Consider the following 26,807-nt stretch of genomic DNA (forward strand, 5'->3'; position numbering starts at 1 on the left):
GCACCTTTGCCAATGCATTTCAATGGGAAAGGAGCGTTGTTGTTTTTTTAAGCGGTGAAAGCCGCAACCAAATTGTGGCTTTGTGTGTCCCGTACCTGTCCCGTGCATCTCTGCGCTGTGATTGGTTAGTTTTGTCTGTCCCGTACATGTGGGCCATCTGATTGGTCAATTTTGTCTGTCCCGTACATGTCCCGTGCATGCTTGAGGATTGGTCAAGCTTCACGGCCAAATTGGCATTCAGAATTCATAAAAATATAGAACTAAAGCACATAGAAAGTATAGATCTAGAACACAGAATGTATAGATCTAGAACACAGATTTCATAGCTCTAGAACACATAGAATAAAAATTCACCGCTTCACTTTGAACCAAGGTTTGTTTTTTTGCAGAAATCCGCAAATGTCAGCAAACCGCTCCATTCGCTTCTTCTGCATAACAAGAACATTTGCTCCAGATATGACCTTTTATCTTTTTCATCAACAGAGTGGTGACGATGAGGACTACATGAGAATTTACACAAAGAAGATTAAACCGCGACTTAAGTCTGAAGACCTCGCAGAGGGAGTCGACGTGCGTACAGAGCGGCATAGCAGCACGAGCACTGATGGCAGCACCGTCACCACCATCACCCGCCGCATCACTACCTACACTGTGGATATGCCAGGTGGCATAAGTGAGCAGCTTGAACTGTCAGGGGATGGCTCCCCCCATATCAGAATCTCACATGAAAGCTCCTCAGGTAAAGGGGGAGAGGAAGAGGTGTTTGACTTGGGTAATGTCTCTGGGCCACAACATAGCTCCAAGGAGACACACTGGAGCACTGGAGGGGTAAAGACCACCACACATAGCAGGGAGATAGAGAGTGAAGGTGGGGCAGGGCTCAGATTTAAGGGGCCAAACATCGGAATGTCAGGGCTTAAAGGCCAGGGAGGTTTTGGGGTCTCAAGGGGAAGCGGAGAGCATGGAGATGGAAGCATTCAGGTGTCAGGCACAAATGTGACAATAAAAGATAGCTTGACAACAGGTAGCAAACATGTTACAATAGGAGGGTTGGGATTGGGAAGTGTGGAAATGCCCACAAGTGATGCCAAAGGTGGAGCGATTAGTGTGTCTTTGCCAGGAAGAAGCACACATATATCATCTACATCAGTGGGTAAAGTAGAAGGGGGAAATATTGAAATGCCTTTGGGTGAGAGGGGAAAGATGGAAAGATCTGTAATAAGCATCAGTCACCAGCAGACAAAGGGGTCAGGAGTTATTGATATTCCTGGTGTCAAACTTGGAGGTGGTTCCACTGATATTGCATTTAAAGCTCCAGCAGTAGACATTGATACCTCAAATCTTTCCTCACAGAAAACAACAGAACTTCCAAATGTGAAAGGGAATGGTGTAAAGGTTGAGCTTCATAAAGCTGACATTGACATTAAGACATCTAAAGTTGACATGAAAGGACCTCACATCTCAATGCCAGATATAGACATTAGAAGCCCTGACATTGAAGGCAAAGAGGGCATAATTAAGATGCCGTCATTTGGCATCAAAGGCCCAAAAATGAAGGGACATGGAATTGGAGTCACCGCCCCCAAAGGGGAGATGGATATTAAGGTTCCAAAAGCTGACATTGATATAAAGGCATCCGACGTTGACATCAAGCACCCAGACATTGACATTAGAAGCCCTGACATTGAAGGCAAAGAGGGCATGATTAAGATGCCATCATTTGGCATCAAAGGGCCAAAAATGAAGGGACATGGAATTGAAGTCAGCATCCCCAAAGGGAAGATGGATATTAAGGTTCCAAAAGCTGACATTGCTATAAAGGCATCCGACGTTGACATCAAACACCCAGACATTGACATTAGAAGCCCTGACATTGAAGGCAAAGAGGGCATGATTAAGATGCCATCATTTGGCATCAAAGGGCCAAAAATGAAGGGACATGGAATTGAAGTCAACCTTCCCAAAGGGGAGATGGATATTAAGGTTCCAAAAGCTGAAATTGCTGTAAAGGCATCCGACATTGACATCAAACACCCAGACATTGACATTAGAAGCCCTGACATTGAAGGCAAAGAGGGCATAATTAAGATGCCAAAAGTCAAAATTACCTCCAAATCAGGAACCCAGATGTCCATGCCTGACATGGGCGTCGAACTGAAAGGTCCCAAACTCAAGGGAGATGTGAACATGTCGGTACCAAAGATAGAAGGAGAAATAAAGGCACCAAAAATGGATGTTGAAGTTCCAAATGTTGAAATTGAGGGACCTGAAGGAGGTTATAAAATGCCAAAGATGAAAATGCCAACATTTGGAATTAAGGGCCCAAAAGTGGAGGGCCCCGATGTTGACATAAACATTCACAAAGCTGATATTGATATCAAAGCTCCAGAAGTTAACATTAAAGGTCCTGGTGGTAAAATCAAAGAAGGACCCAAGATCTCAATGCCAGACATCGATTTGAATCTGAAAGGACCAAAGGTCAAAGGGGGTGTGGATGTGTCACCCAAAGTGAACATCGAAGGTCCAGAAGTTGACATAGAAGGTCCTGAGGGAGGATTCAAAATGCCAAAAATTAAGATGCCATCATTTGGCTTAAAAGGTCAGAAAATAGAGGGCCCTGGTGTTGATGTAAAGCTCCCCAAGGCTGACATTGATGTCAAGGCACCCAAAGTTGACATCAAGGGACCAGAAATTGATCTCGAAGGCCCAGATAGTACGATCAAAGGACCTAAATTCAAGATGCCATCAATATCAGGACCCAAGATCTCAATGCCAGAAATGGATTTGAACCTGAAAGGTCAAAAGGTCAAAGGGGGTGTGGATGTGTCAGTACCAAGTATTGAGGGAGACTTGAAAGCACCCAAATTGGACATTGAAGGTCCAGAAGTTGACATTGAAGGTTTTGAAGGAGGATTCAAAATACCAAAAATAAAGATGCCATCATTTGGCTTCAAAGGGCCGAAGATGGAGGGCCCTGATGTAGATGTAAATCTCCCCAAAGCAAACATTGACATTAAGGCACCTGATGTAGACCTCAAAGGACCTGAAATTGACATTGAAGGCCCTGATGGTAAAATCAAAGGACCTAAATTCAATATGCCATCCCTATCAGGACCCAAAATCTCTATGCCAGACATTGACTTTAACCTGAAAGGTCCAAAGCTCAAAGGGGATGTGGATGTTTCAGTTCCAAAGGTTGAGGGTGAAATAAAAGCACCTAAAGTGAACATTGAGGGTCCAGAAGTTGACATTGAAGGTCCTGAGGGAGGATTTAAAATGCCAAAAATCAAGATGCCGTCTTTTGGCTTGAAAGGTCCAAAGATAGAAGGCCCTAATGTTGATGTAAACCTCCCTAAAGCAGACATTGACATAAAGGCTACCAAAGTTGACATCAAAGGACCAGAAATTGATGTTGAAGGACCTGATGGTAAAATCAAAGGACCTAAATTCAAGATGCCATCCATATCTGGACCCAACATCTCTATGCCAGATCTTGATTTCAACTTGAAAGGTCCCAAGCTTGAGGGAGACATCAAAGCACCCAAAGTGGACATTGAAGGTCCAAAAGTTGACATTGAAGGTCCAGAAGTAGACATTGAAGGCCCTGAGGGAGGATTCAAGATGCCAAAAATGAAGATGCCATCATTTGGCTTCAAAGGTCCGAAGATGGAGGGCTCTGATGTAGATGTAAATCTCTCCAAAGCAAACATTGACATTAAGGCACCTGATGTAGACCTCAAAGGACCAAAGATTGACATTGAAGGCCCTGATGGTAAAATTAAAGGAGGTAAATTCAAGATGCCATCCTTATCAGGACCCAACATCTCTATGCCAGACATTGACTTCAACCTGAAAGGTCCAAAGCTCAAAGGGGATGTGGATGTTTCAGTTCCAAAGGTTGAGGGACAAATAAAAGCACCTAAAGTGGACATTGAGGGTCCAGAAGTTGACATTGAAGGTCCTGAGGGAGGATTCAAAATGCCAAAAATCAAGATGCCGTCATTTGGCTTGAAAGGTCCAAAGGTAGAAGGCCCTGACGTTGATGTAAACCTCCCTAAAGCAGACATTGACATAAAAGCACCTAAAGTTGACATCAAAGGACCAGAAATTGATGTTGAAGGACCTGATGGTAAAATCAAAGGACCTAAATTCAAGATGCCATCCATATCTGGACCCAACATCTCTATGCCAGATCTTGATTTCAACTTGAAAGGTCCCAAACTTGAGGGAGACATCAAAGCACCCAAAGTGGACATTGAAGGTCCAAAAGTTGACATTGAAGGTCCAGAAGTAGACATTGAAGGCCCTGAGGGAGGTTTCAAGATGCCAAAAATGAAGATGCCATCATTTGGCTTCAAAGGTCCGAAGATGGAGGGCCCTGATGTAGATGTAAATCTCTCCAAAGCAAACATTGACATTAAGGCACCTGATGTAGACCTCAAAGGACCAAAAATTGACATTGAAGGCCCTGATGGTAAAATTAAAGGAGGTAAATTCAAGATGCCATCCTTATCAGGACCCAACATCTCTATGCCAGACATTGACTTCAACCTGAAAGGTCCAAAGCTCAAAGGGGATGTGGATGTTTCAGTTCCAAAGCTTGAGGGAGAAATAAAAGCTCCTAAAGTGGACATTGAGGGTCCAGAAGTTGACATTGAAGGTCCTGAGGGAGGATTCAAAATGCCCAAAATCAAGATGCCGTCATTTGGCTTGAAAGGTCCAAAGATAGAAGGCCCTGACGTTGATGTAAACCTCCCTAAAGCAGACATTGGCATAAAGGCACACAAAGTTGACATCAAAGGACCAGAAATTGATGTTGAAGGACCTGGTGGTAAAATCAAAGGACCTAAATTCAAGATGCCATCCATATCTGGCCCCAACATCTCTATGCCAGATATTGATTTCAACTTGAAAGGTCCAAAGCTTGAGGGAGACATCAAAGCACCCAAAGTGGACATTGAAGGTCCAAAAGTTGACATTGAAGGTCCAGATGTAGACATTGAAGGCCCTGAGGGAGGATTCAAAATGCCAAAAATAAAGATGCCATCATTTGGCTTCAAAGGTCCGAAGATGGAGGGCCCTGATGTGGATGTAAATCTCCCCAAAGCAAACATTGACATTAAGGCACCTGACGTAAACCTCAAAGGACCAGAAGTTGACATTGAAGGCCCTGATGGTAAAATCAAAGGACCTAAATTCAAGATGCCATCCCTATCTGGACCAAACATCTCTATGCCAGACATTGACTTCAACCTGAAAGGTCCAAAGCTCAAAGGGGATGTGGATGTTTCAGTACCAAGTATTGAAGGAGACTTAAAAGCGCCAAAAGTGGACATTGAAGGTCCAGATGTTGACATTGAAGGACCTGAGGGAGGATTCAAAATGCCAAAAATGAAGATGCCGTCATTTGGCTTCAAAGGTCCAAAGCTAGAAGGCCCTGATGTGGACATAAACCTCCCCAAAGCAGATATTGACATAAAGGCCCCAAAAGTTGACATCAGAGGACCAGAAATTGATGTTGAAGGACCTGATGGTAAAATCAAAGGACCTAAATTCAAGATGCCATCTATATCTGGACCCAAGATCTCAATGCCAGATGTTGATTTCAACCTGAAAGGTCCGAAACTCAAAGGGGATGTGGATGTTTCAGTACCAAGTATTGAAGGAGACTTAAAAGCACCAAGACTGGACATTGAAGGTCCAGATGTTGACATTGAAGGACCTGAGGGCGGATTCAAAATGCCAAAAATGAAGATGCCGTCATTTGGCTTCAAAGGTCCAAAGCTAGAAGGCCCTGATGTGGACGTAAACCTCCCCAAAGCAGATATTGACATCAAGGCCCCGAAAGTTGACATCAAAGGACCAGAAATTGATGTTGAAGGACCTGATGGTAAAATCAAAGGACCTAAATTCAAGATGCCATCCATATCTGGACCCAAGTTCTCAATGCCTGATTTTGATTTAAACCTGAAAGGTCCAAAGCTCGAGGGAGACATAAAAGCACCTAAGTTGGACATTGAAGGTCCAGAAGTTGACATTGAAGGACCTGAGGGAGGATTCAAAATGCCAAAAATGAAGATGCCGTCATTTGGCTTCAAAGGTCCAAAGCTAGAAGGCCCTGATGTGGACTTAAACCTCCCCAAAGCAGATATTGACATCAAGGCCCCAAAAGTCAACATACAGGGACCAGAAATTGATGTTGAAGGACCTGAAGGTAAAATCAAAGGACCTAAATTCAAGATGCCATCCATATCGGGACCAAAGATGTCAATGCCAGACGTTGATTTGAACATGAAAGGTCCAAAGCTCAAAGGGGATGTGGATGTTTCACTTCCAAATATTAAGGGGGACATAAAAGCACCAAAAGTAGACATTGAAGGTCCAGATCTTGACATTGAAGGACCTGAAGGAGGATTCAAAATGCCAAAAATGAAGATGCCGTCATTTGGCTTTAAAGGTCCAAAGATAGAAAGCCCTGACATTGATGTAAACCTCCCCAAAGCAAACATTGATATCAAGGCCCCTAAAGTTGATGTCAAGGGACCAGAATTTGATGTAGAAGGACCTGATGGTAAAATCAAAGGACCTAAATTTAAGATGCCATCCGTATCTGGACCCAAGGTCTCAATGCCAGATTTTGATTTAAATCTGAAAGGCCCCAAGATTAAGGGAGACATAAAAGCACCTAAGATGGACATTGAAGGTCCAGAAGTTGACATTGAAGGACCTGAGGGAGGATTCAAAATGCCCAAAATAAAGATGCCATCATTTGGCTTCAAAGGTCCAAAGCTAGAAGGCCCTGATGTGGACGTAAACCTCCCCAAAGCAGATATTGACATCAAGGCCCCAAAAGTTGACATCAAAGGACCAGAAATTGATGTTGAAGGACCTGATGGTAAAATCAAAGGACCTAAATTCAAGATGCCATCCATATCTGGACCCAAGATCTCAATGCCAGATGTTGATTTCAACCTGAAAGGTCCGAAACTCAAAGGGGATGTGGATGTTTCAGTACCAAGTATTGAAGGAGACTTAAAAGCACCAAAACTGGACATTGAAGGTCCAGATGTTGACATTGAAGGAACTGAGGGAGGATTCAAAATGCCAAAAATGAAGATGCCGTCATTTGGCTTCAAAGGTCCAAAGCTAGAAGGCCCTGATGTGGACGTAAACCTCGCCAAAGCCGATATTGACATCAAGGCCCCGAAAGTTGTCCTCAAAGGACCAGAAATTGATGTTGAAGGACCTGATGGTAAAATTAAAGGACCTAAATTCAAGATGCCATCCATATCTGGACCCAAGGTATCAATGCCTGATTTTGATTTAAACCTGAAAGGTCCAAAGCTTGAGGGAGACATAAAAGCACCTAAGGTGGACATTGAAGGTCCAGAAGTTGACATTGAAGGTCCTGAGGGAGGATTCAAAATGCCCAAAATCAAGATGCCGTCATTTGGCTTCAAAGGTCCAAAGCTAGAAGGCCCTGATGTTGACATAGACCTCCCCAAAGCAGATATAGACATTAAGGCCCCAAAAGTTGACATAAAGGGACCAGAAATTGATGTTGAAGGACCTGATGGTAAAATCAAAGGACCAAAATTCAAGATGCCATCTATATCTGGACCCAAGATCTCAATGCCAGATGTTGATTTCAACCTGAAAGGCCCGAAGCTCAAAGGCGATGTGGATGTGTCAGTACCAAGTATTGAGGGAGACTTAAAAGCACCAAAAGTGGACATTGAAGGTCCAGATGTTAACATTGAAGGGCTTGAGGGAGGATTCAAAATGCCAAAAATGAAGATGCCTTCATTCGGCTTCAAAGGTTCTAAGATAGAAGGCCCTGATGTCGATGTAAATCTTCCCAAAGCAGACATTGATATCAAGGGACCAGAATTTGACGTTGAAGGACCAGGTGGTAAAATCAAAGGACCTAAATTCAAGATGCCATCTATATCTGGACCCAAGATCTCAATGCCAGATGTTGATTTCAACCTGAAAGGCCCGAAGCTCAAAGGCGATGTGGATGTGTCAGTACCAAGTATTGAGGGAGACTTAAAAGCACCAAAAGTGGACATTGAAGGTCCAGATGTTAACATTGAAGGGCCTGAGGGAGGATTCAAAATGCCAAAAATGAAGATGCCTTCATTCGGCTTCAAAGGTCCTAAGTTAGAAGGCCCTGACGTTGACATAGACCTCCCCAAAGCAGATATTGACATCAAGGCCCCAAAAGTCAACATACAGGGACCAGAAATTGATGTTGAAGGACCTGATGGTAAAATCAAAGGACCTAAATTCAAGATGCCATCTATATCTGGACCCAAGATCTCAATGCCAGATGTTGATTTCAACCTGAAAGGTCCGAAGCTCAAAGGCGATGTGGATATGTCAGTACCAAGTATTGAGGGAGACCTAAAAGCACCAAAAGTGGACATTGAAGTTCCAGATGTTAACATTGAAGGGCCTGAGGGAGGATTCAAAATGCCAAAAATGAAGATGCCATCGTTTGGCTTCAAAGGTCCAAAATTGGAAGGCCCTGACATTGACATGGACCTCCCCAAAGCAGATATTGACATCAAGGCCCCAAAACTTGACATAAAGGGACCAGCAATTGATGTTGAAGGACCTGATGGTAAAATCAAAGGACCTAAATTCAAGATGCCATCTATATCTGGACCCAAGATCTCAATGCCAGATGTTGATTTCAACCTGAAAGGTCCGAAGCTCAAAGGCGATGTTGATGTGTCAGTACCAAGTATTGAGGGAGACTTAAAAGCACCAAAAGTGGAAATTGAAGGTCCAGATGTTAACATTGAAGGGCCTGAGGGAGGATTCAAAATGCCAAAAATGAAGATGCCTTCATTCGGCTTCAAAGGTCCTAAGTTAGAAGGCCCTGATGTTGATGTAAATCTCCCCAAAGCCGACATTGATATCAAGGGACCAGAAATTGACATTGAAGGACCAGATGGTAAAATCAAAGGACCTAAATTTAAGATGCCGTCCTTATCTGGGCCCAAGATTTCAATGCCAGATGTTGATTTTAATCTGAAAGGTCCAAAGCTTGAGGGAGACCTAAAATCACCAAAAGTGGACATTGAAGGTCCAGATGTTGACATTGAAGGACCTGAGGGAGGATTCAAAATGCCAAAAATGAAGATGCCATCGTTTGGCTTCAAAGGTCCAAAATTGGGAGGCCCTGACATTGACATAGACCTCCCCAAAGCAGATATTGACATCAAGGCCCCAAAAGTTGACATAAAGGGACCAGAAATCGATGTTGAAGGACCTGATGGTAAAATCAAAGGACCTAAATTCAAGATGCCATCTATATCTGGACCCAAGATCTCAATGCCAGATGTTGATTTCAACCTGAAAGGCCCGAAGCTCAAAGGCGATGTGAATGTGTCAGTACCAAGTATTGAGGGAGACTTAAAAGCACCAAAAGTTGACATTGAAGGTCCAGATCTTAACATTGAAGGGCCTGAGGGAGGATTCAAAATGCCAAAAATGAAGATGCCTTCATTCGGCTTCAAAGGTCCTAAGTTTGAAGGCCCTGATGTTGATGTAAATCTCCCCAAAGCTGACATTGATATCAAGGGACCAGAAATTGACATTGAAGGACCAGATGGTAAAATCAAAGGACCTAAATTTAAGATGCCATCCTTATCTGGGCCCAAGATTTCAATGCCAGATGTTGATTTTAATCTGAAAGGTCCAAAGCTTGAGGGAGACCTAAAATCACCAAAAGTGGACATTGAAGTTCCAGATGTTGACATTGAAGGACCTGAGGGAGGATTCAAAATGCCAAAAATGAAGATGCCATCGTTTGGCTTCAAAGGTCCAAAATTGGAAGGCCCTGACATTGACATGGACCTCCCCAAAGCAGATATTGACATCAAGGCCCCAAAACTTGACATAAAGGGACCAGCAATTGATGTTGAAGGACCTGATGGTAAAATCAAAGGACCTAAATTCAAGATGCCATCTATATCTGGACCCAAGATCTCAATGCCAGATGTTGATTTCAACCTGAAAGGTCCGAAGCTCAAAGGCGAAGTTGATGTGTCAGTACCAAGTATTGAGGGAGACTTAAAAGCACCAAAAGTGGACATTGAAGGTCCAGATGTTAACATTGAAGGGCCTGAGGGAGGATTCAAAATGCCAAAAATGAAGATGCCTTCATTCGGCTTCAAAGGTCCTAAGTTAGAAGGCCCTGATATTGATGTAAATCTCCCCAAAGCCGATATTGATATCAAGGGACCGGAAATTGACATTGAAGGACCAGATGGTAAAATCAAAGGACCTAAATTTAAGATGCCGTCCTTATCTGGGCCCAAGATTTCAATGCCAGATGTTGATTTTAATCTGAAAGGTCCAAAGCTTGAGGGAGACCTAAAATCACCAAAAGTGGACATTGAAGGTCCAGAAGTTGACATTGAAGGACCTGAGGGAGGATTCAAAATGCCAAAAATGAAGATGCCATCGTTTGGCTTCAAAGGTCCAAAATTGGAAGGCCCTGACATTGACATAGACCTCCCCAAAGCAGATTTTGACATCAAGGCCCCAAAAGTTGACATAAAAGGACCAGAAATTGATGTTGAAGGACCTGATGGTAAAATCAAAGGACCTAAATTCAAGATGCCATCTATATCTGGACCCAAGATCTCAATGCCAGATGTTGATTTCAACCTGAAAGGCCCGAAGCTCAAAGGCGATGTGAATGTGTCAGTACCAAGTATTGAGGGAGACTTAAAAGCACCAAAAGTTGACATTGAAGGTCCAGATCTTAACATTGAAGGGCCTGAGGGAGGATTCAAAATGCCAAAAATGAAGATGCCTTCATTCGGCTTCAAAGGTCCTAAGTTAGAAGGCCCTGATGTTGATGTAAATCTCCCCAAAGCCGACATTGATATCAAGGGACCAGAAATTGACATTGAAGGACCAGATGGTAAAATCAAAGGACCTAAATTTAAGATGCCGTCCTTATCTGGGCCCAAGATTTCAATGCCAGATGTTGATTTTAATCTGAAAGGTCCAAAGCTTGAGGGAGACCTAAAATCACCAAAAGTGGACATTGAAGGTCCAGAAGTTGACATTGAAGGACCTGAGGGAGGATTCAAAATGCCAAAAATGAAGATGCCATCGTTTGGCTTCAAAGGTCCAAAATTGGAAGGCCCTGACATTGACATAGACCTCCCCAAAGCAGATTTTGACATCAAGGCCCCAAAAGTTGACATAAAGGGACCAGAAATTGATGTTGAAGGACCTGATGGTAAAATCAAAGGACCTAAATTCAAGATGCCATCTATATCTGGACCCAAGATCTCAATGCCAGATCTTGATTTCAACCTGAAAGGCCCGAAGCTCAAAGGCGATGTGGATGTGTCAGTACCAAGTATTGAGGGAGACTTAAAAGCACCAAAAGTGGACATTGAAGGTCCAGATTTTAACATTCAAGGGCCTGAGGGAGGATTCAAAATGCCAAAAATGAAGATGCCTTCATTCGGCTTCAAAGGTCCTAAGTTTGAAGGCCCTGATGTTGATGTAAATCTCCCCAAAGCAGACATTGATATCAAGGCGCCCAAAGTTGACATTGAAGGACCAGAAATTGACATTGAAGGCCCTGATGGAAAAATCAAAGGACCCAAATTCAAGATGCCATCCATCTCAGGCCCTAAGATTTCTATGCCAGATATTGACCTCAATCTTAAGAGTCCTAATCTCAAGGGAGATGTTGATATTTCAATGCCAAGGGTTAAAGGAGACATAAAGACACCAACATTGGACATTGAAGGCCCAAATATCGATATTCAATCTCCAGACGCACATCTTAAGGGACCAAAGTTCAAGATGCCTACAATATCCGGGCCTAAGATATCATTGCCAGATGTGGAGTTCAGCCCTAAAAGCCCAAAGCTGAAAGGAGATTTGGAGGGGGACATTAATTTCCCAAAAGTTGAAATTGAAGGACCAGATGTAACCATTGATAGCCCTGAACTTGGATCAAAGAAGTCAAAATTCAAAATGCCCAAATTTGGATTCAAGGGTCCAAAGGTAAAATCGCCTGAAGTGGATATTAGTGTTAAAGGGCCAAAAGCAAAGGGTGATCTGGACGTTAGCCTTTCTACACCTGATATTGACGTGAAATCGCCCAAGATTGAAGCAGGTTCTTTGGATGTTGATGTGAAGAGATCAGACACAGGTTTCCGAATGCCAAAATTCAAAATGCCCAAATTTGGGTTCAAAGGCTCCAAGGTGGAGGTGCCAGAAGTTGATGTTAACCTCCCCAAAGCAGACATTGACATCACAGCGCCTGAATTCGATATCAAAGGTCCAGAAATTGATGTTGAAGGACCTGATGGAAAAATCAAAGGACCCAAATTCAAGATGCCATCCATGTCAGGACCCAAGATCTCAATGCCAGATGTTGATTTCAATCTGAAAGGTCCGAAGCTCAAAGGGGACATGGATGTTTCTGTTCCAAAGATTGAGGGAGGTATAAAAGCCCCAAAAGTGGACATTGAAGGTCCACATGTTGACATCGAAGGTCCTGAGGGAGGATTCAAGATGCCAAAAATGAAGATGCCATCGTTTGGCTTCAAAGGTCCGAAATTGGAAGGCCCTGATGTAGATATAAACCTCCCAAAAGCAGACATTGACATCAACGCACCTGAAGTTGACATCAAAGGCCCCGGAATTGACATTGAAGGACCTGATGGTAAAATCAAAGAACCTAAATTCAAGATGCCATCCATATCAGGACCAAACATCTCTATGCCAGACCTTGATTTCAATCTGAAAGGTCCAAAGCTAAAAGGCGATCTGGATGTTTCAGTTCCAAAGATTGAGGGAGATATAAAAGCACCTAAAGTGGACATTGAAGGTCCAGATATTGACATTGAAGGTCCTGAGGGAGGCTTCAAAATGCCAAAAATTAAGATGCCATCGTTTGGATTCAAAGGTCCGAAAATGGAGGGTCCCGATGTAGATGTAAATCTTCCCAAAGCAGACATTGATATCAAGGCACCTAGCGTTGACCTCAAAGGACCTGAAATTGACATTGAAGGACCTGATGGTAAAATCAAAGGACCTAAATTCAAGATGCCATCCATATCAGGACCAAACATCTCTATGCCAGACCTTGATTTCAATCTGAAAGGTCCAAAGCTAAAAGGCGATCTGGATGTTTCAATTCCAAAGATTGAGGGAGATATAAAAGCACCTAAAGTGGACATTGAAGGTCCGGAAGTTGACATTGAAGGACCTGATGGAGGATTTAAAATGCCAAAAATCAAGATGCCGTCATTTGGCTTCAAAGGCCCAAAGATAGAAGGACCTGATGTTGATGTAAACCTGCCCAAAGCAGACATTGACATCCATTCACCTAAAATTGACATGAAAGGACCAGAAATCGACATTGAAGGCCCTGATGGAAAAATCAAAGGACCCAAATTCAAGATGCCATCCATATCGGGACCCAACATCTCAATGCCAGATCTTGATTTCAACTTGAAAGGTCCAAAGCTTGAGGGAGACTTAAAAGGACCTAAGGTAGAAATTGAAGGTCCAGAAGTTGACATTGAAGGACCTGAGGGAGGATTTAAAATGCCAAAAATGAAGATGCCATCATTTGGCTTCAAAGGTCCAAAGATTGATGGCCCTGATGTTGACTTAAACCTACCCAAAGCAGACCTTGACATTAAGGCCCCTAATATAGACCTCAAAGGACCAGAGATAGACATCGAAGGCCCTGATGGTAAAATCAAAGGACCCAAATTCAAGATGCCATCAATATCAGGACCCAAAATCTCAATGCCAGACGTTGATTTCAACATGAAAGGTCCGAACTTCAAAGGGGACTTTGACGTCTCCGTTCCAAAGATTGAAGGAGACATAAAAGCACCTAAAGTAGACATTGAAGGCCCTGAGGGAGGATTCAAAATGCCAAAAATGAAGATGCCATCATTTGGCTTCAAAGGTCCAAAGCTAGAAGGCCCTGATGTGGACTTAAAACTCCCCAAAGCAGATATTGACATCAAGTCACCCAAAGTTGATATTGAAGGACCAGAAATTGACATTGAAGGCCCTGATGGTAAAATCAAAGGACCTAAATTCAAGATGCCGTCCATATCGGGACCCAAGATCTCAATGCCAGATGTTGATTTCAACCTGAAAGGTCCGAAACTCAAAGGGGATGTGGATGTGTCAGTTCCGAAGATTGAGGGAGACATAAAAGCACCAAAAGTGGACATTGAAGGTCCTGAAGTTGACATTGGGGGTCCAGAGGGAGGTTTCAAAATGCCGAAAATGAAGATGCCATCGTTTGGCTTCAAAGGTCCCAAATTGGAGGGCCCTGATATCGATGTAAACCTCCCCAAAGCAGACCTTGACATTAAGGCCCCTAATATAGACCTCAAAGGACCAGAGATAGACATCGAAGGCCCTGATGGTAAAATCAAAGGACCTAAATTCAAGATGCCATCCATATCTGGACCCAACATCTCTATGCCAGATCTTGATTTCAACTTGAAAGGACCAAAGCTAAAAGGGGATTTGGACGTTTCAGTTCCAAAGATTGAGGGAGACTTAAAAGCACCTAAAGTGGACATTGAAGGACCCGACGTCAACATTGAAGGTCCTGAAGGAGGATTCAAAATGCCAAAATTCAAGATGCCATCATTTGGCTTCAAAGGTCCAAAAGTAGAAGGACCTGACTTTGATGTAAATCTCCCCAAAGCAGACATTGACATCAAGTCACCCAAAGTTGACATCAAAGGACCAGAAATTGATATTGAAGGCCCTGACGGTAAAATCAAAGGACCCAAATTCAAGATGCCATCCATATCGGGACCCAACATCTCAATGCCAGATGTTGATTTCAACCTGAAAGGTCCGAAACTCAAAGGGGATGTGGATGTGTCAGTTCCGAAGATTGAGGGAGACATAAAAGCACCTAAAGTTGACTTTGAAGGTCCTGACGTTGACATTGGAGGTCCAGAGGGAGGATTCAAAATGCCAAAAATGAAGATGCCATCGTTTGGCTTCAAAGGTCCCAAATTGGAGGGCCCTGATATCGATGTAAACCTCCCCAAAGCAGACCTTGACATTAAGGCCCCTAATATAGACCTCAAAGGACCAGAGATAGACATCGAAGGCCCTGATGGTAAAATCAAAGGACCTAAATTCAAGATGCCATCCATATCTGGACCCAACATCTCTATGCCAGATCTTGATTTCAACTTGAAAGGACCAAAGCTAAAAGGGGATTTGGACGTTTCAGTTCCAAAGATTGAGGGAGACTTAAAAGCACCTAAAGTGGACATTGAAGGACCCGACGTCAACATTGAAGGTCCTGAAGGAGGATTCAAAATGCCAAAATTCAAGATGCCATCATTTGGCTTCAAAGGTCCAAAAGTAGAAGGACCTGACTTTGATGTAAATCTCCCCAAAGCAGACATTGACATCAAGTCACCCAAAGTTGACATCAAAGGACCAGAAATTGATATTGAAGGCCCTGACGGTAAAATCAAAGGACCCAAATTCAAGATGCCATCCATATCGGGACCCAACATCTCAATGCCAGATGTTGATTTCAACCTGAAAGGTCCGAAACTCAAAGGGGATGTGGATGTGTCAGTTCCGAAGATTGAGGGAGACATAAAAGCACCTAAAGTTGACATTGAAGGTCCTGACGTTGACATTGGAGGTCCAGAGGGAGGATTCAAAATGCCAAAAATGAAGATGCCATCGTTTGGCTTCAAAGGTCCCAAATTGGAGGGCCCTGATATCGATGTAAACCTCCCCAAAGCAGACCTTGACATTAAGGCCCCTAACATAGACCTCAAAGGACCAGAGATAGACATCAAAGGCCCTGATGGCAAAATCAAAGGACCTAAATTCAAGATGCCATCCATATCTGGACCCAACATCTCTATGCCAGATCTTGATTTCAACCTGAAAGGTCCAAAACTCAAAGGGGATTTGGATGTATCAGTACCAAGTATTGAGGGAGACTTAAAAGCACCAAAAGTGGACATTGAAGGCCCCGAAATCGACATTGAAGGTCCTGAGGGAGGATTAAAAATGCCAAAATTCAAGATGCCGTCATTTGGCTTCAAAGGGCCAAAAGTAGAAGGACCGGATGTTGACATAAATCTCCCCAAAGCAGACATTGACATCAAGTCACCCAAAGTTGACTTCAAGGGACCAGAAATTGACATTGAAGGCCCTGATGGAAAAATCAAAGGACCCAAATTCAAGATGCCATCTATATCCGGACCCAACATCTCAATGCCAGACGTCGATTTCAATCTGAAAGGTCCAAAGCTCAAAGGGGATTTGGACGTTTCAGTTCCAAAGATTGAGGGGGACATAAAAGCACCTACAGTCGACATTGAAGGTCCAGAGGGAGGATTCAAAATGCCAAAAATGAAGATGCCATCATTTGGCTTCAAAAGTCCTAAATTGGAGGCCCCTGATATCGATGTAAACCTCCCCAAGGCAGACCTTGACATTAAGGCCCCTAACATAGACCTCAAAGGACCAGAGATAGACATTGATGGCCCTGATGGTAAAATCAAAGGACATAAATTCAAGATGCCATCATTTGGCTTCAGAGGTCCCAAATTGGAGGGCCCTGATATCGATGTAAACCTCCCCAAGGCAGACCTTGACATTAATGCCCCTAACATAGACCTCAAAGGGCCAGAGATAGACATTGAAGGCCCTGACGGTAAAATCAAAGGACCCAAATTCAAGATGCCATCCATATCTGGACCCAACATCTCTATGCCAGATGTTGATTTCAAGGTGAAAGGTCCAAAGCTCAAAGGAGATTTGGATGTTTCCGTTCCAAAGATTGAGGGAGACTTAAAAGCACCTAAAGTGAATATTGAAGGTCCCGACGTTGACATTGAAGGTCCTGAGGGAGGATTCAAAATGCCAAAATTCAAGATGCCATCATTTGGCTTCAAAGGTCCAAAAGTAGAAGCACCTGAAGTTGACATAAATCTCCCCAAAGCAGACATTGACATCAAGTCACCCAAAGTTGACATCAAAGGACCAGAAATTGATGTTGAAGGCCCTGACGGTAAAATCAAAGGACCCAAATTCAAGATGCCATCCATATCGGGACCCAACATCTCAATGCCAGATGTTGATTTTAACCTGAAAGGTCCAAAGCTCAAAGGTGATTTGGATGTTTCAGTTCCAAAGATTGAGGGAGACATAAAAGCTCCTAAAGTGGACTTTGAAGGTCCCGACATCGACATTGAAGGTCCTGAGGGAGGATTAAAAATGCCAAAATTCAAGATGCCGTCATTTGGCTTTAAAGGTCCGAAATTGGAGGGCCCTGATTTAGATGTAAATCTCCCCAAAGCAGATATTGACATCAATGCACCTGACGTAAACCTCAAAGGACCAGGAATAGACTTTGAAGGTCCTGATGGTAAAATCAAAGGACCTAAATTCAAGATGCCATCCATATCAGGACCAAACATTTCAATGCCAGACATTGATTTCAATCTGAAAGGTCCAAAGCTCAAGGGGGATTTAGATGTTTCTGTTCCAAAGATTGAGGGAGACATAAAAGCACCTAAAGTGGACATTGAAGGCCCTGAAGTTGACATTGAAGGTCCTGAGGGAGGATTCAAAATGCCAAAAATGAAGATGCCCTCATTTGGCTTCAAAGGTCCAAAGATAGAAGGCCCTGATGTTGACGTAAAACTCCCCAAAGCAGACGTTGATATCAAGTCACCCAAAATTGACATCAAAGGCCCAGAAATTGATGTTGATGGACCTGATGGTAAAATCAAAGGGCCCAAATTCAAGATGCCATCCATATCGGGACCCAACATTTCAATGCCAGACATTGATTTCAATCTGAAAGGTCCAAAGCTCAAAGGGGATTTGGACGTTTCTGTTCCAAAGATTGAGGGAGACATAAAAGCACCTAAAGTGAACATTGAAGGTCCTGAAGTTGACATTGAAGGTCCTGAGGGAGGTTTCAAAATGCCCAAAATGAAGATGCCATCGTTTGGTTTTAAAGGTCCCAAATTGGAGGGTCCTGATTTAGATGTAAACCTCCCCAAAGCAGACCTTGACATTAATGCGCCTGACATAAACCTCGAAGGACCGGGAATAGACTTTGAAGGTCCCGATGGTAAAATCAAAGGACCTAAATTCAAGATGCCATCCTTATCAGGACCAAACATTTCAATGCCAGACATTGATTTCAATCTGAAAGGTCCAAAACTTAAAGGTGATTTGGATGTTTCAGTTCCAAAGATTGAGGGAGACTTAAAAGCACCTAAAGTGGACTTTGAAGGCCCTGAAGTTGATATTGAAGGTCCTGAGGGGGGATTCAAAATGCCAAAAATGAAGATGCCCTCGTTTGGCTTCAAAGGTCCAAAGATAGAAGGCCCTGATGTGGACGTAAATGTCCCTAAAGCAGACTTGAATATCAAGACCCCCAAAGTTGACATCAAGGGACCAGAAATTGACATAGAAGGGCCTGAGGGTAAAATCAAAGGACCTAAGTTCAAGATGCCATCCATATCTGGACCTAACATCTCTATGCCAGATGTTGATTTCAATCTGAAAGGTCCAAAGCTCAAAGGGGATGTGGACGTTTCTGTTCCAAAGATTGAGGGAGACATAAAAGCACCTAAAGTAAACATTGAAGGTCCCGAAGTTGATATTGAAGGTCCTGAGGGAGGATTCAAAATGCCAAAAATAAAGATGCCAACCTTTGGATTCAAAGGGCCAAACATACACGGTCCTGATGTTGACGTCAACCTCCCCAAACCCAACATCGATATAAATGCACCTGAGTTAAACATCAAAGTTCCAGAAATTAATGTTGCAAGTCCTGACCTTGAAGGTGGTTCTATTGACATTGAAAAAACGGGTGTTACATTTCCCAAATTCAAAGGGCCTAAATTTGGAATTAAGTCCCCAGAAATTGAAGGGCCTGAGGTGAATGTTAAAACACCCAAGTTCACTATGGGAGGCAAAAGTCCCAAAGCAGAAGTTAGCCTTCCAGATGTTGATGCAAGTCTTGATGCCCCTGATATTGACATACATGTAAAGGGAAAGAAAGGGAAATTTAAGCTTCCCAAAATGAAAGGCAAAGTAAAGAAACCTGAGGGTCACATTGATACACCTGCAGTAGAACTGGATGTTGACTCACCAGATATCCATGTTAAAGGAACAAAGGGGAAGAAGCATTTGTTTGGCAATTTTCATTTTCCTAACGTGGAACTTGATATGAAATCACCAAAGGTTAAAGGGGATGCCTCTTTGTCTGCTGGATTGAAAACACCTGATATAGAAGCACCGTCTGCTAACCTGGGTGCTGGTATTGAGGGTTCAGGCATTCACCTTCCAAAAGTCAGTCTGGAGGGGCCAGATGTGAAACTAAAGGCACCTAAAGTAAATGTAACATCGACTGACATTGATTTTAATCTAAATGGACAGGGAAGGACAGACATGTCAGCTGGTGTAAAAGGTCCAAGAATAGGTGTGAAAGGCAGTGCAGACATTGATACAAGTGTTTCAGGGGGCAGTGCATCTGGTGGACTTCAGTACCCAGAAAGCACAGTCACTTTCCCTAAAGTAAAGGTACCAAAGTTTGGCATTGCATTGCATGGCATGCAAGGCCGGCAGGTTGAAGGAGAAGTTGAGTCAGGAGGAGCGATTGGTGGAAATGTAAGCATGGCGTCTCCAACTGTAACGGGTCACATCAGTTCACCTAATATTGAGGTTCCTAGTCCAGAACTGAAGCACAGTGGAGGAAAAGTAAAGGTCAAGATGCCAAAATTCTTTGGCAAATCAAAAACAAAGGGTGGAAGTGGAGCTGATTTGAGCCTTGAGGGTCCAGAGATAGATCTTAGTGGCAGTGCAAAGGGTGGGAAGGTCTCCAAAGATGTAAGTTTAGGTTCTGGTGGATTGGGTGGTGGGAAGTTAGAAGGAGAGGGTGATGCTGGCTTGAGCATGTCAGCAAAAGGCAAATCTGCCTCACTTGATCTGTTCAAAAAGTCAAGGCACCGGTCTTCCTCTCTGAGTGATGAGGGAGGACTTGCTGTCAGCTCACCGTCAGGTCACTTAGAGGCAGAGGGCGGTGATATTTCTTTAGATCTAGGCGGAGCTAAGGCTAAAGGAAAGAAAGGCAAGTTGAAGTTTGGCACCTTTGGAGGATTTGGTGCAAAGTCAAAGGGCTCATATGAAGTGACACTAGGGGAAGATAGTGAAGCAAGAGTAGAGGGAGGTGCAGGGGTTTCTCTCCCATCCAAAAAATCAAGAATGTCTTCATCCTCCAGTAGTGACAGTGGTGCGAGAGGAGGTTTCCGGTTTCCAAGAGTTGAGCTATCCGTGTCACCAAAAAAATGATGAATTATGTGGCAAATTAAACTCTCTCATGTATGCCCAATACTTTCCCCTGTATATGGTAAACCCCCAGCAATTCACCCGCTCAGAATCGGAGGAGTTCACAGTTCACACACATCTCATGTGAGTTAAAGCAGAGTAGGATTTCAGAACACAGGGGTACATGAAAAAGTTTAAAATCCCATCTGTAAATAAGATGAATTTGTATTGTAATATTAAATGATGTTTCTTTTGTACATAGTCAAAATTTATTTAGCATATACCATCTCACCAAATTCTCACCAACAGTGCCTCACATGGGTTTTCCAATTGTTTTATTGCATTCTATTAAATGAATGTCGTTAAGAATAGGTTTGGTGTATTTGTATGGGTTTATTGCACAAAAAGAGATAGATACAATAGTTATTTCTAAGAAAATTATGTTTATACACCCAGACACAAAACAAAATAAATAAATACATGTAATTGTTTTCTGTTAATGAAATGATTTAATTCATTTTGTTTTGAAGCTTTGATATTATATAATCAGTGCATAAGCATATTTACTCAACATAAAGCTGGCCCTTTATAACATTTTCCCAAAGAGTGGCAATGTTGTAAAGACCATAATTGCAAAGACAATCAACGTTTCTAGAAACTATCAACTATAACTGCTGTCAGTATGTTGTCATTAATTTGTGTTGAAACATCAATGCACCGATATATGTTACTACATTACCAAAAAAATACCTATTTCTATTTCCTTTGATTTTGATATTTTACCTTTTGTCTTGTTTAATTTCTGTTATTTGTTTATAGTCTTATGTTTTTTTGTTTTGTTTTGTTTTTCTCTCCCTCTCCTCTCTCCTTGTACACAAGCCCTTGGGGTTGTCTGGCAGGACAAAAAAATAAATAAAGTCTGGATATGTGTATTATCGGTAAAGAATCATTGCTAACAAAATCAGTGTTGATGCTAGAGGTGAACAGTTGCATTGTCCTAAGCATTGATTTGATGGAGATGAGTACGTTACTTTGGGTCTGTCCTGTTTCCATGTGTGCATTCTGCAAAATAAATCAAACTGTTGAAAACTTCTCATCTAACTCTTCTTTTAGTTCATTTGTTTGCAAAGGATTGTTGTTATTAGTGATTGTCAGCATTACTAATCTAGTGGGTTAAAACACCTTTATGGCATGATATCAGTTAGCATGTCTTCACTGCAATTGATAGTTTCTCTCATGATTCAATTCAATTCAAACTTTATTTATAAAGCACGTTTACAACAACCGAAATTGACCAAAGTGCTAAAAGCATGAAAATAATGAAAATACATTTTCAAGCATGTTGTAATGGGACCAAGCAAAGCCATCGAATAATGCATTATAGCGCTGTTGTCGGGTGGAAACCTTGTATGTCCAAAAGCGTTTTTATTTATCATTCAAAAAAAGATTTAAAATAGTGAAAATAGCCGATCTACAAGCACAATGTGTCGCACCACGAGGCGTTGTGTGCTTGTAGATCTACTATTTTCACTAGTTTTGTGCAACAGTCTTATATGACGTGGCAGCTAAAGCTTTAATTTACGAAAGCATATGCAAATTTGAAACTTGGACATACAAGTTTTCTACCGGACAGTGACATATTGTTGCTGTCAGGTGGAAAACTTGTATGTCTTAGTTTTCAAAATGCTTCAAAAGTAAAAATCTCATCTGTGTGTGTGTGTGTGTGTGTGTGTGTGTGTGTGTGTGTGTGTGTGTGTGTGTGTGTGTGTGTGTGTGTGTACACTAACCACCTTAGCATCCATATTATGGGGGGGGGGGGGGGTCGATTTGGTTTAGGGAAGAGCCATGGTACTGAGGTAGAATGTTAAGAAAATACACATTAACATGAATCTAGCATATTAATAGAAAAGATATGTAAGCAAAAAAATAGAAAGACATTACACAACACTGTGCTGTCAAACTGTATCTGCAACACAATTCTATACAATATACAGTAGGGGTCCCCCTTCATCTTTGTCTCAGTCAAAGGATGACCTTTTTCAACTCATATAATTGGTCCTCGCTAACGTTCATTTTAACACTTTCCCAGCCTGGCCAGAATGGCTTGTCGTGGACTAGCCAGACATTTCTATTATTGTATAATGATCTGAGACATAATATTATGATTATAAGCATCAGCGCGCCCCCTTGTACCATTTTTGTCATTTATGTACCAATTATGGTTGAAAATGGGTGAAGGTTGAAAAGGGTTGAAGTCATCCTTTAAGGAGTCCTTGGCCTGAAACTTTTTGAAGACCCACTCTATTACTCTTTTTATTTTTATGTTTTTTTATTTACCAATCCCAAATAAAAAGTTACACTCAAGCCCCATTTCATACTTTCACAAATAGGTCTAGTCAAAACAAATATAGGTCTAATGGTAGAAATATCTGAACTACAAGCTCACAGTCACATTCTTTTTTCTTCTTTTTTTTCAATTCTCTTCGATGTGTTCAGTATACAAAGTGTTGTCCATAACCATAGCCTGTCTGGTTGCAGCGTGATTGTGATTTGTGCAATAAAGAGAGAGGGAAGAAAGTATAGAAATGACATACAACTGGTAGTCACATGCTGTGTGACCTTTATGGCTGTAGTAGGTACAAATTTACCGTTTAGAATTTACAATATCTGTATTATTATTTGGGCGTGCTTCAGGTCAAAGGCCAAGGTCACAAACAAGTTCAAAATGAAAGTGAAACCATCCTCCATCTTACAGGGGTATTGTTTTCAATTGCCACCTATGTGTAGCAATATTGTCCTACATCACCTAGCCTGATTGTATTCACGTTATTCCTGGCCCCGCCCCCGGCTTCCTGTTCATATCCTGAAAGAGGCGGAGGCTGAAAAAGCTGGCCTGAAAAACATCATTTGGTTTCCTGTTGTACTTGCATTAAAGTGTCAGTTGTTGGCGTTCTGGGCTCTGTATGTACCTGGGTTGCCATGTCTGCTTATAATAAGAAATTTGTGTCTTTCAAAAAAAATAGTATAGTTGCTTATTGGGCTTACTCTCTAATACTTTTTTAAACCAGAGGTTCCCAAATCTTTTCATATCAACCCTAACCCCAGATTAACATATTTGTCCACAGTCGCAGACCCCCATCTGAAAATATGTGGTGCAAGGGACCTCCACACAGATTTATGTTGTTAAAATGTTTCAAAAATATTCAAAATATATTTTTTCCCTCAATATTCTTTAAATAGCAAATATACAAGCTCACAATATGTCGCAATGTGACACATTGTGAGCTTGCTGATCTGCTATTTTCAAATGTAAATGTAAAGTAGTATAGCCTAGTTGCTTCTGTTGGGCTTATTTCTTTGGCAACATCTGGCAACAGACAATTCCCTGTCACTTCCTTACTTGGGAGGAAGTGAAAAGATGTTTTGCCCTCTGTAAAAGAAAATGGCAGCCTCCATAGAGAGGGCCAGGAATAACGTGATATTCAGATACCAGGGAGGCTGGCATTACATTACATATAGCACACCAGTATGGCGTAGTGGTATATATGCATGGGACATGTAGAGATAGTATACTCTACATAATGGGAGAAGTAGAGATGTTTGACAATGTGTGACAATTACACCTGCAAAAAGTTAGGATATACCGTTGGTAACATTATAGGAGAGTTAGATGAGACACATTTTACTCAATGGTAAAACTTTGCACACACACTCCTCCTTGGATGGCAAATCACAACCTCACAGCCCCTGATTTCTCACATGGCCCTCTTCTAGTGCCACCATCAGGCCGATCTTTGCAAAACACGTTTTTGGACACTGCTCCTATACAGATTTTGGCCTAAAATCACGCAAAGTGGTACACAGTATCTCTAAAGTCATGTCATCAACAAGTTTGTGTATGCGATGTGACGGTTGCTTATCTCCCGATTAGTGGTTTCAATTACTTCTTTCATTTATTTCACTTTATGTATTTCTTTTTTTCATTTCCATCCAAAATGATTAAAAACTAATTAAGTTATGGTTAATGGTTTTATATAGGAAGGGGGCATGTCTGATAAAATGAATATCAAAAATGCACACACAAGCCAGAGTAGAAATTAAAATGACACCAAACATGTTTGAAAGTGAAATGTCGCTTTAAGTTGTCCTTGAGGCAAGGCAAAATGAGGAGACAGAACAAAGTAAAATACAAAAGTCAACCCTTATTTCAAGATAGGATGTCAATCTAAATCACCAGAATGCATCTATTGCAAAGGGCCATAAAACAATGCCAACTTGAGAAATTAGACCAGTCAACCTTTTAATTTAAATGTTTTTTAACCTAACCAGCTGTACAAACCTTTGTTTAGATGATGAGTTTAGATTAGCTACAACTTATATCTGTAATAAAAACATTTTTCTCAACTTTTTTAAATAGATGTGTATGTGAAGTTCACATCTAATATGAAGTATTTACAACCCAGCAGCATTTACACAAATTGATAACAATCAACTAGATTATACATAGTGTGTAACCATAGAACATTGATACATTGATGTTATTTGGAAGGGAGCAAAACCTGGTGAAAACCAGGGACGTGCTGGGCCCCTGATTCAGCCCAGGAAAAAGAGTTGGAGAGGCCCTCATTGCGCGCTATAGAGAGAGATCTCTCTCGATAGCGCTGCTGCTACTCAAAGATTTGCCATTTCAGATCATGACAAGTGACAAGCCAGTGGGCCAATTATTATACATGAGTTAGGCTATATTTCGTCGTTGACGGGTGGAAACCTTGTATGTCCAAAACCGTTTGTTTTGTATTTATCATTTTAAAAATGATTTAAACTAGTGAAAACAGCCGATCTACAAGCACACAACAACGCCTTGCGGTGCGAGGCGTTGTGTGCTTGTAGATCTGCTGTTTTTACTACTTTTGTGCAACGGCCTTGATGAAGCAGGGCTTTGCTTTGCGAAAAAATGTATACATTTGAAACTTGGAGATACAAGGTTTCTGTCTGACAGTGACGATTTACTTTGTTGGCCGCCCAGCCGAAGGCCGACATTTTATTTAGATTTTTTTCCTAATGGCCGGCCTGGACCGGCCGGGAATGAACCGTCCGTTCGGGAGTTGTCCCGCTTTTCCCATTGGCCAGCACGTCCCCGGTGAAAACAGTGTTTACATGGAACACCGGAAGTGATCCTGGGGTTCCTGGTTGCTTGAATGCAATTGTTGAGGTAGCGCAGAGGAAGAGAGTTATCAGGAGTTTCCTTTGAAAGAGGAAAATGCTCCTTTCCTCTCTGGCGTGGAAAATATTTTTGTGCTGCAACAGGGACACACTGTTGGGAGACAGAAAAGCGCGTGACCATTGCATGGGACTTGCAATGTATCAAGTTGTTCTGGATTTAATGTGTATCATCTCCATTATTGGATACTCTGTGTTAAGACAATCAGGTTAGGTTCTTTTGAAAGTCCACTTTGGGTCCATCTACAGGTAAGAACAAATTTACGGGTACACATTATTGTGTATCATTATTTTATGCTTGAACTATTGAAAAATAGCAGATATTCAAGCTCACAGCGCTGCACCGAGTGCCGTGCTGCGAGCTTGTAGATCTGCTTGTAGATCTGCTATAGATCTGAAATAATTTTTGGAAAATTAGAATTTTGACCCGATTCTATAAGTCTTTTGAATCCTTCTAAGATGTTTTGAAAAACCTATGTTTCTATGTCAGCAATCTGGCCAGCCATTGTCAAAGAAAAGGTCCTTTTCACTTAACTGGAGCTCAGTTAGTCTGTTCTTGAGAGACTATACTATGTCAGTGGTTCTCAAACCTTTTCATGTCAAGGACCCCCAAACTGATATTTATTTGGCCGCGGACCCCCATCTCAAAATATCTAGTTCCAGGGACCACCCAGAAGCAAAATTTGAGTTACAAACATTCACTTTGAAAATACATATATTCAAAGATTTGCACACATTTTCACGACTTTTTCAAAAATAGTAGATCTACAAGCTGCCGCGCTGCGAGCTTGTAGATCTGCTATTTTTCACTGGTTAAAGCATTCAATAATTCTAGGCCTAAATGGATCGCTCTTCTGTGAATCATCTCTTGCTAGATGTACCGGTAGCTACTATATTTACACTATGTTTACACACACATTATATTTGTAATGATGCATGAGGTAGAAGTCAAATACAGATATAATTGTACCATTTCGTACACAGCTTCTCTAGATTGACTGCAGCAAGTTATTTATTTTTAAGAAAAACAAATTTATGTTTATGTTTATTGCCTGAATTATCTTATTGGAATCATGCCTTATACTTCCGCAATGTTGTAAATCCTTTTTTATATATAATGTTTATGAATAATTGTTTAATTGTTAACTGACTTGTGATTTTATATGAAGTTGACACTTTCCTAGTTTGATATAAAAGACACATAATAGGCTTCAGAACACACTGTCCTT

General features: G+C 41.8%; 1 protein-coding gene across 2 annotated transcripts in view; it reads left to right on the forward strand.

The window, feature by feature from the left end:
- Positions 1-21,373, forward strand: part of LOC308302050 (neuroblast differentiation-associated protein AHNAK-like) — a 46,609-nt gene extending 25,236 nt beyond the window's left edge. The window contains exons 6-7 of one of the 2 annotated variants that reach the window (XM_080746220.1): positions 484-15,679; positions 16,058-21,373. In XM_080746220.1, coding sequence (XP_080602346.1) covers positions 484-15,679; positions 16,058-20,382 — 19,521 coding nt within the window. In that variant the 3' untranslated portion in view covers positions 20,383-21,373. Of the gene's footprint in view, positions 1-483 lie in introns of both variants that reach the window. The other variant, XM_080746219.1, reaches the window with a different exon arrangement.
- The last annotated feature ends 5,434 nt before the right edge of the window (positions 21,374-26,807 follow it).

Source organism: Nannobrachium achirus (assembly GCF_963921795.1).
Source record: "Nannobrachium achirus genome assembly, chromosome: 17".
NCBI classification, from domain to species: Eukaryota; Metazoa; Chordata; class Actinopteri; order Myctophiformes; family Myctophidae; genus Nannobrachium; species Nannobrachium achirus.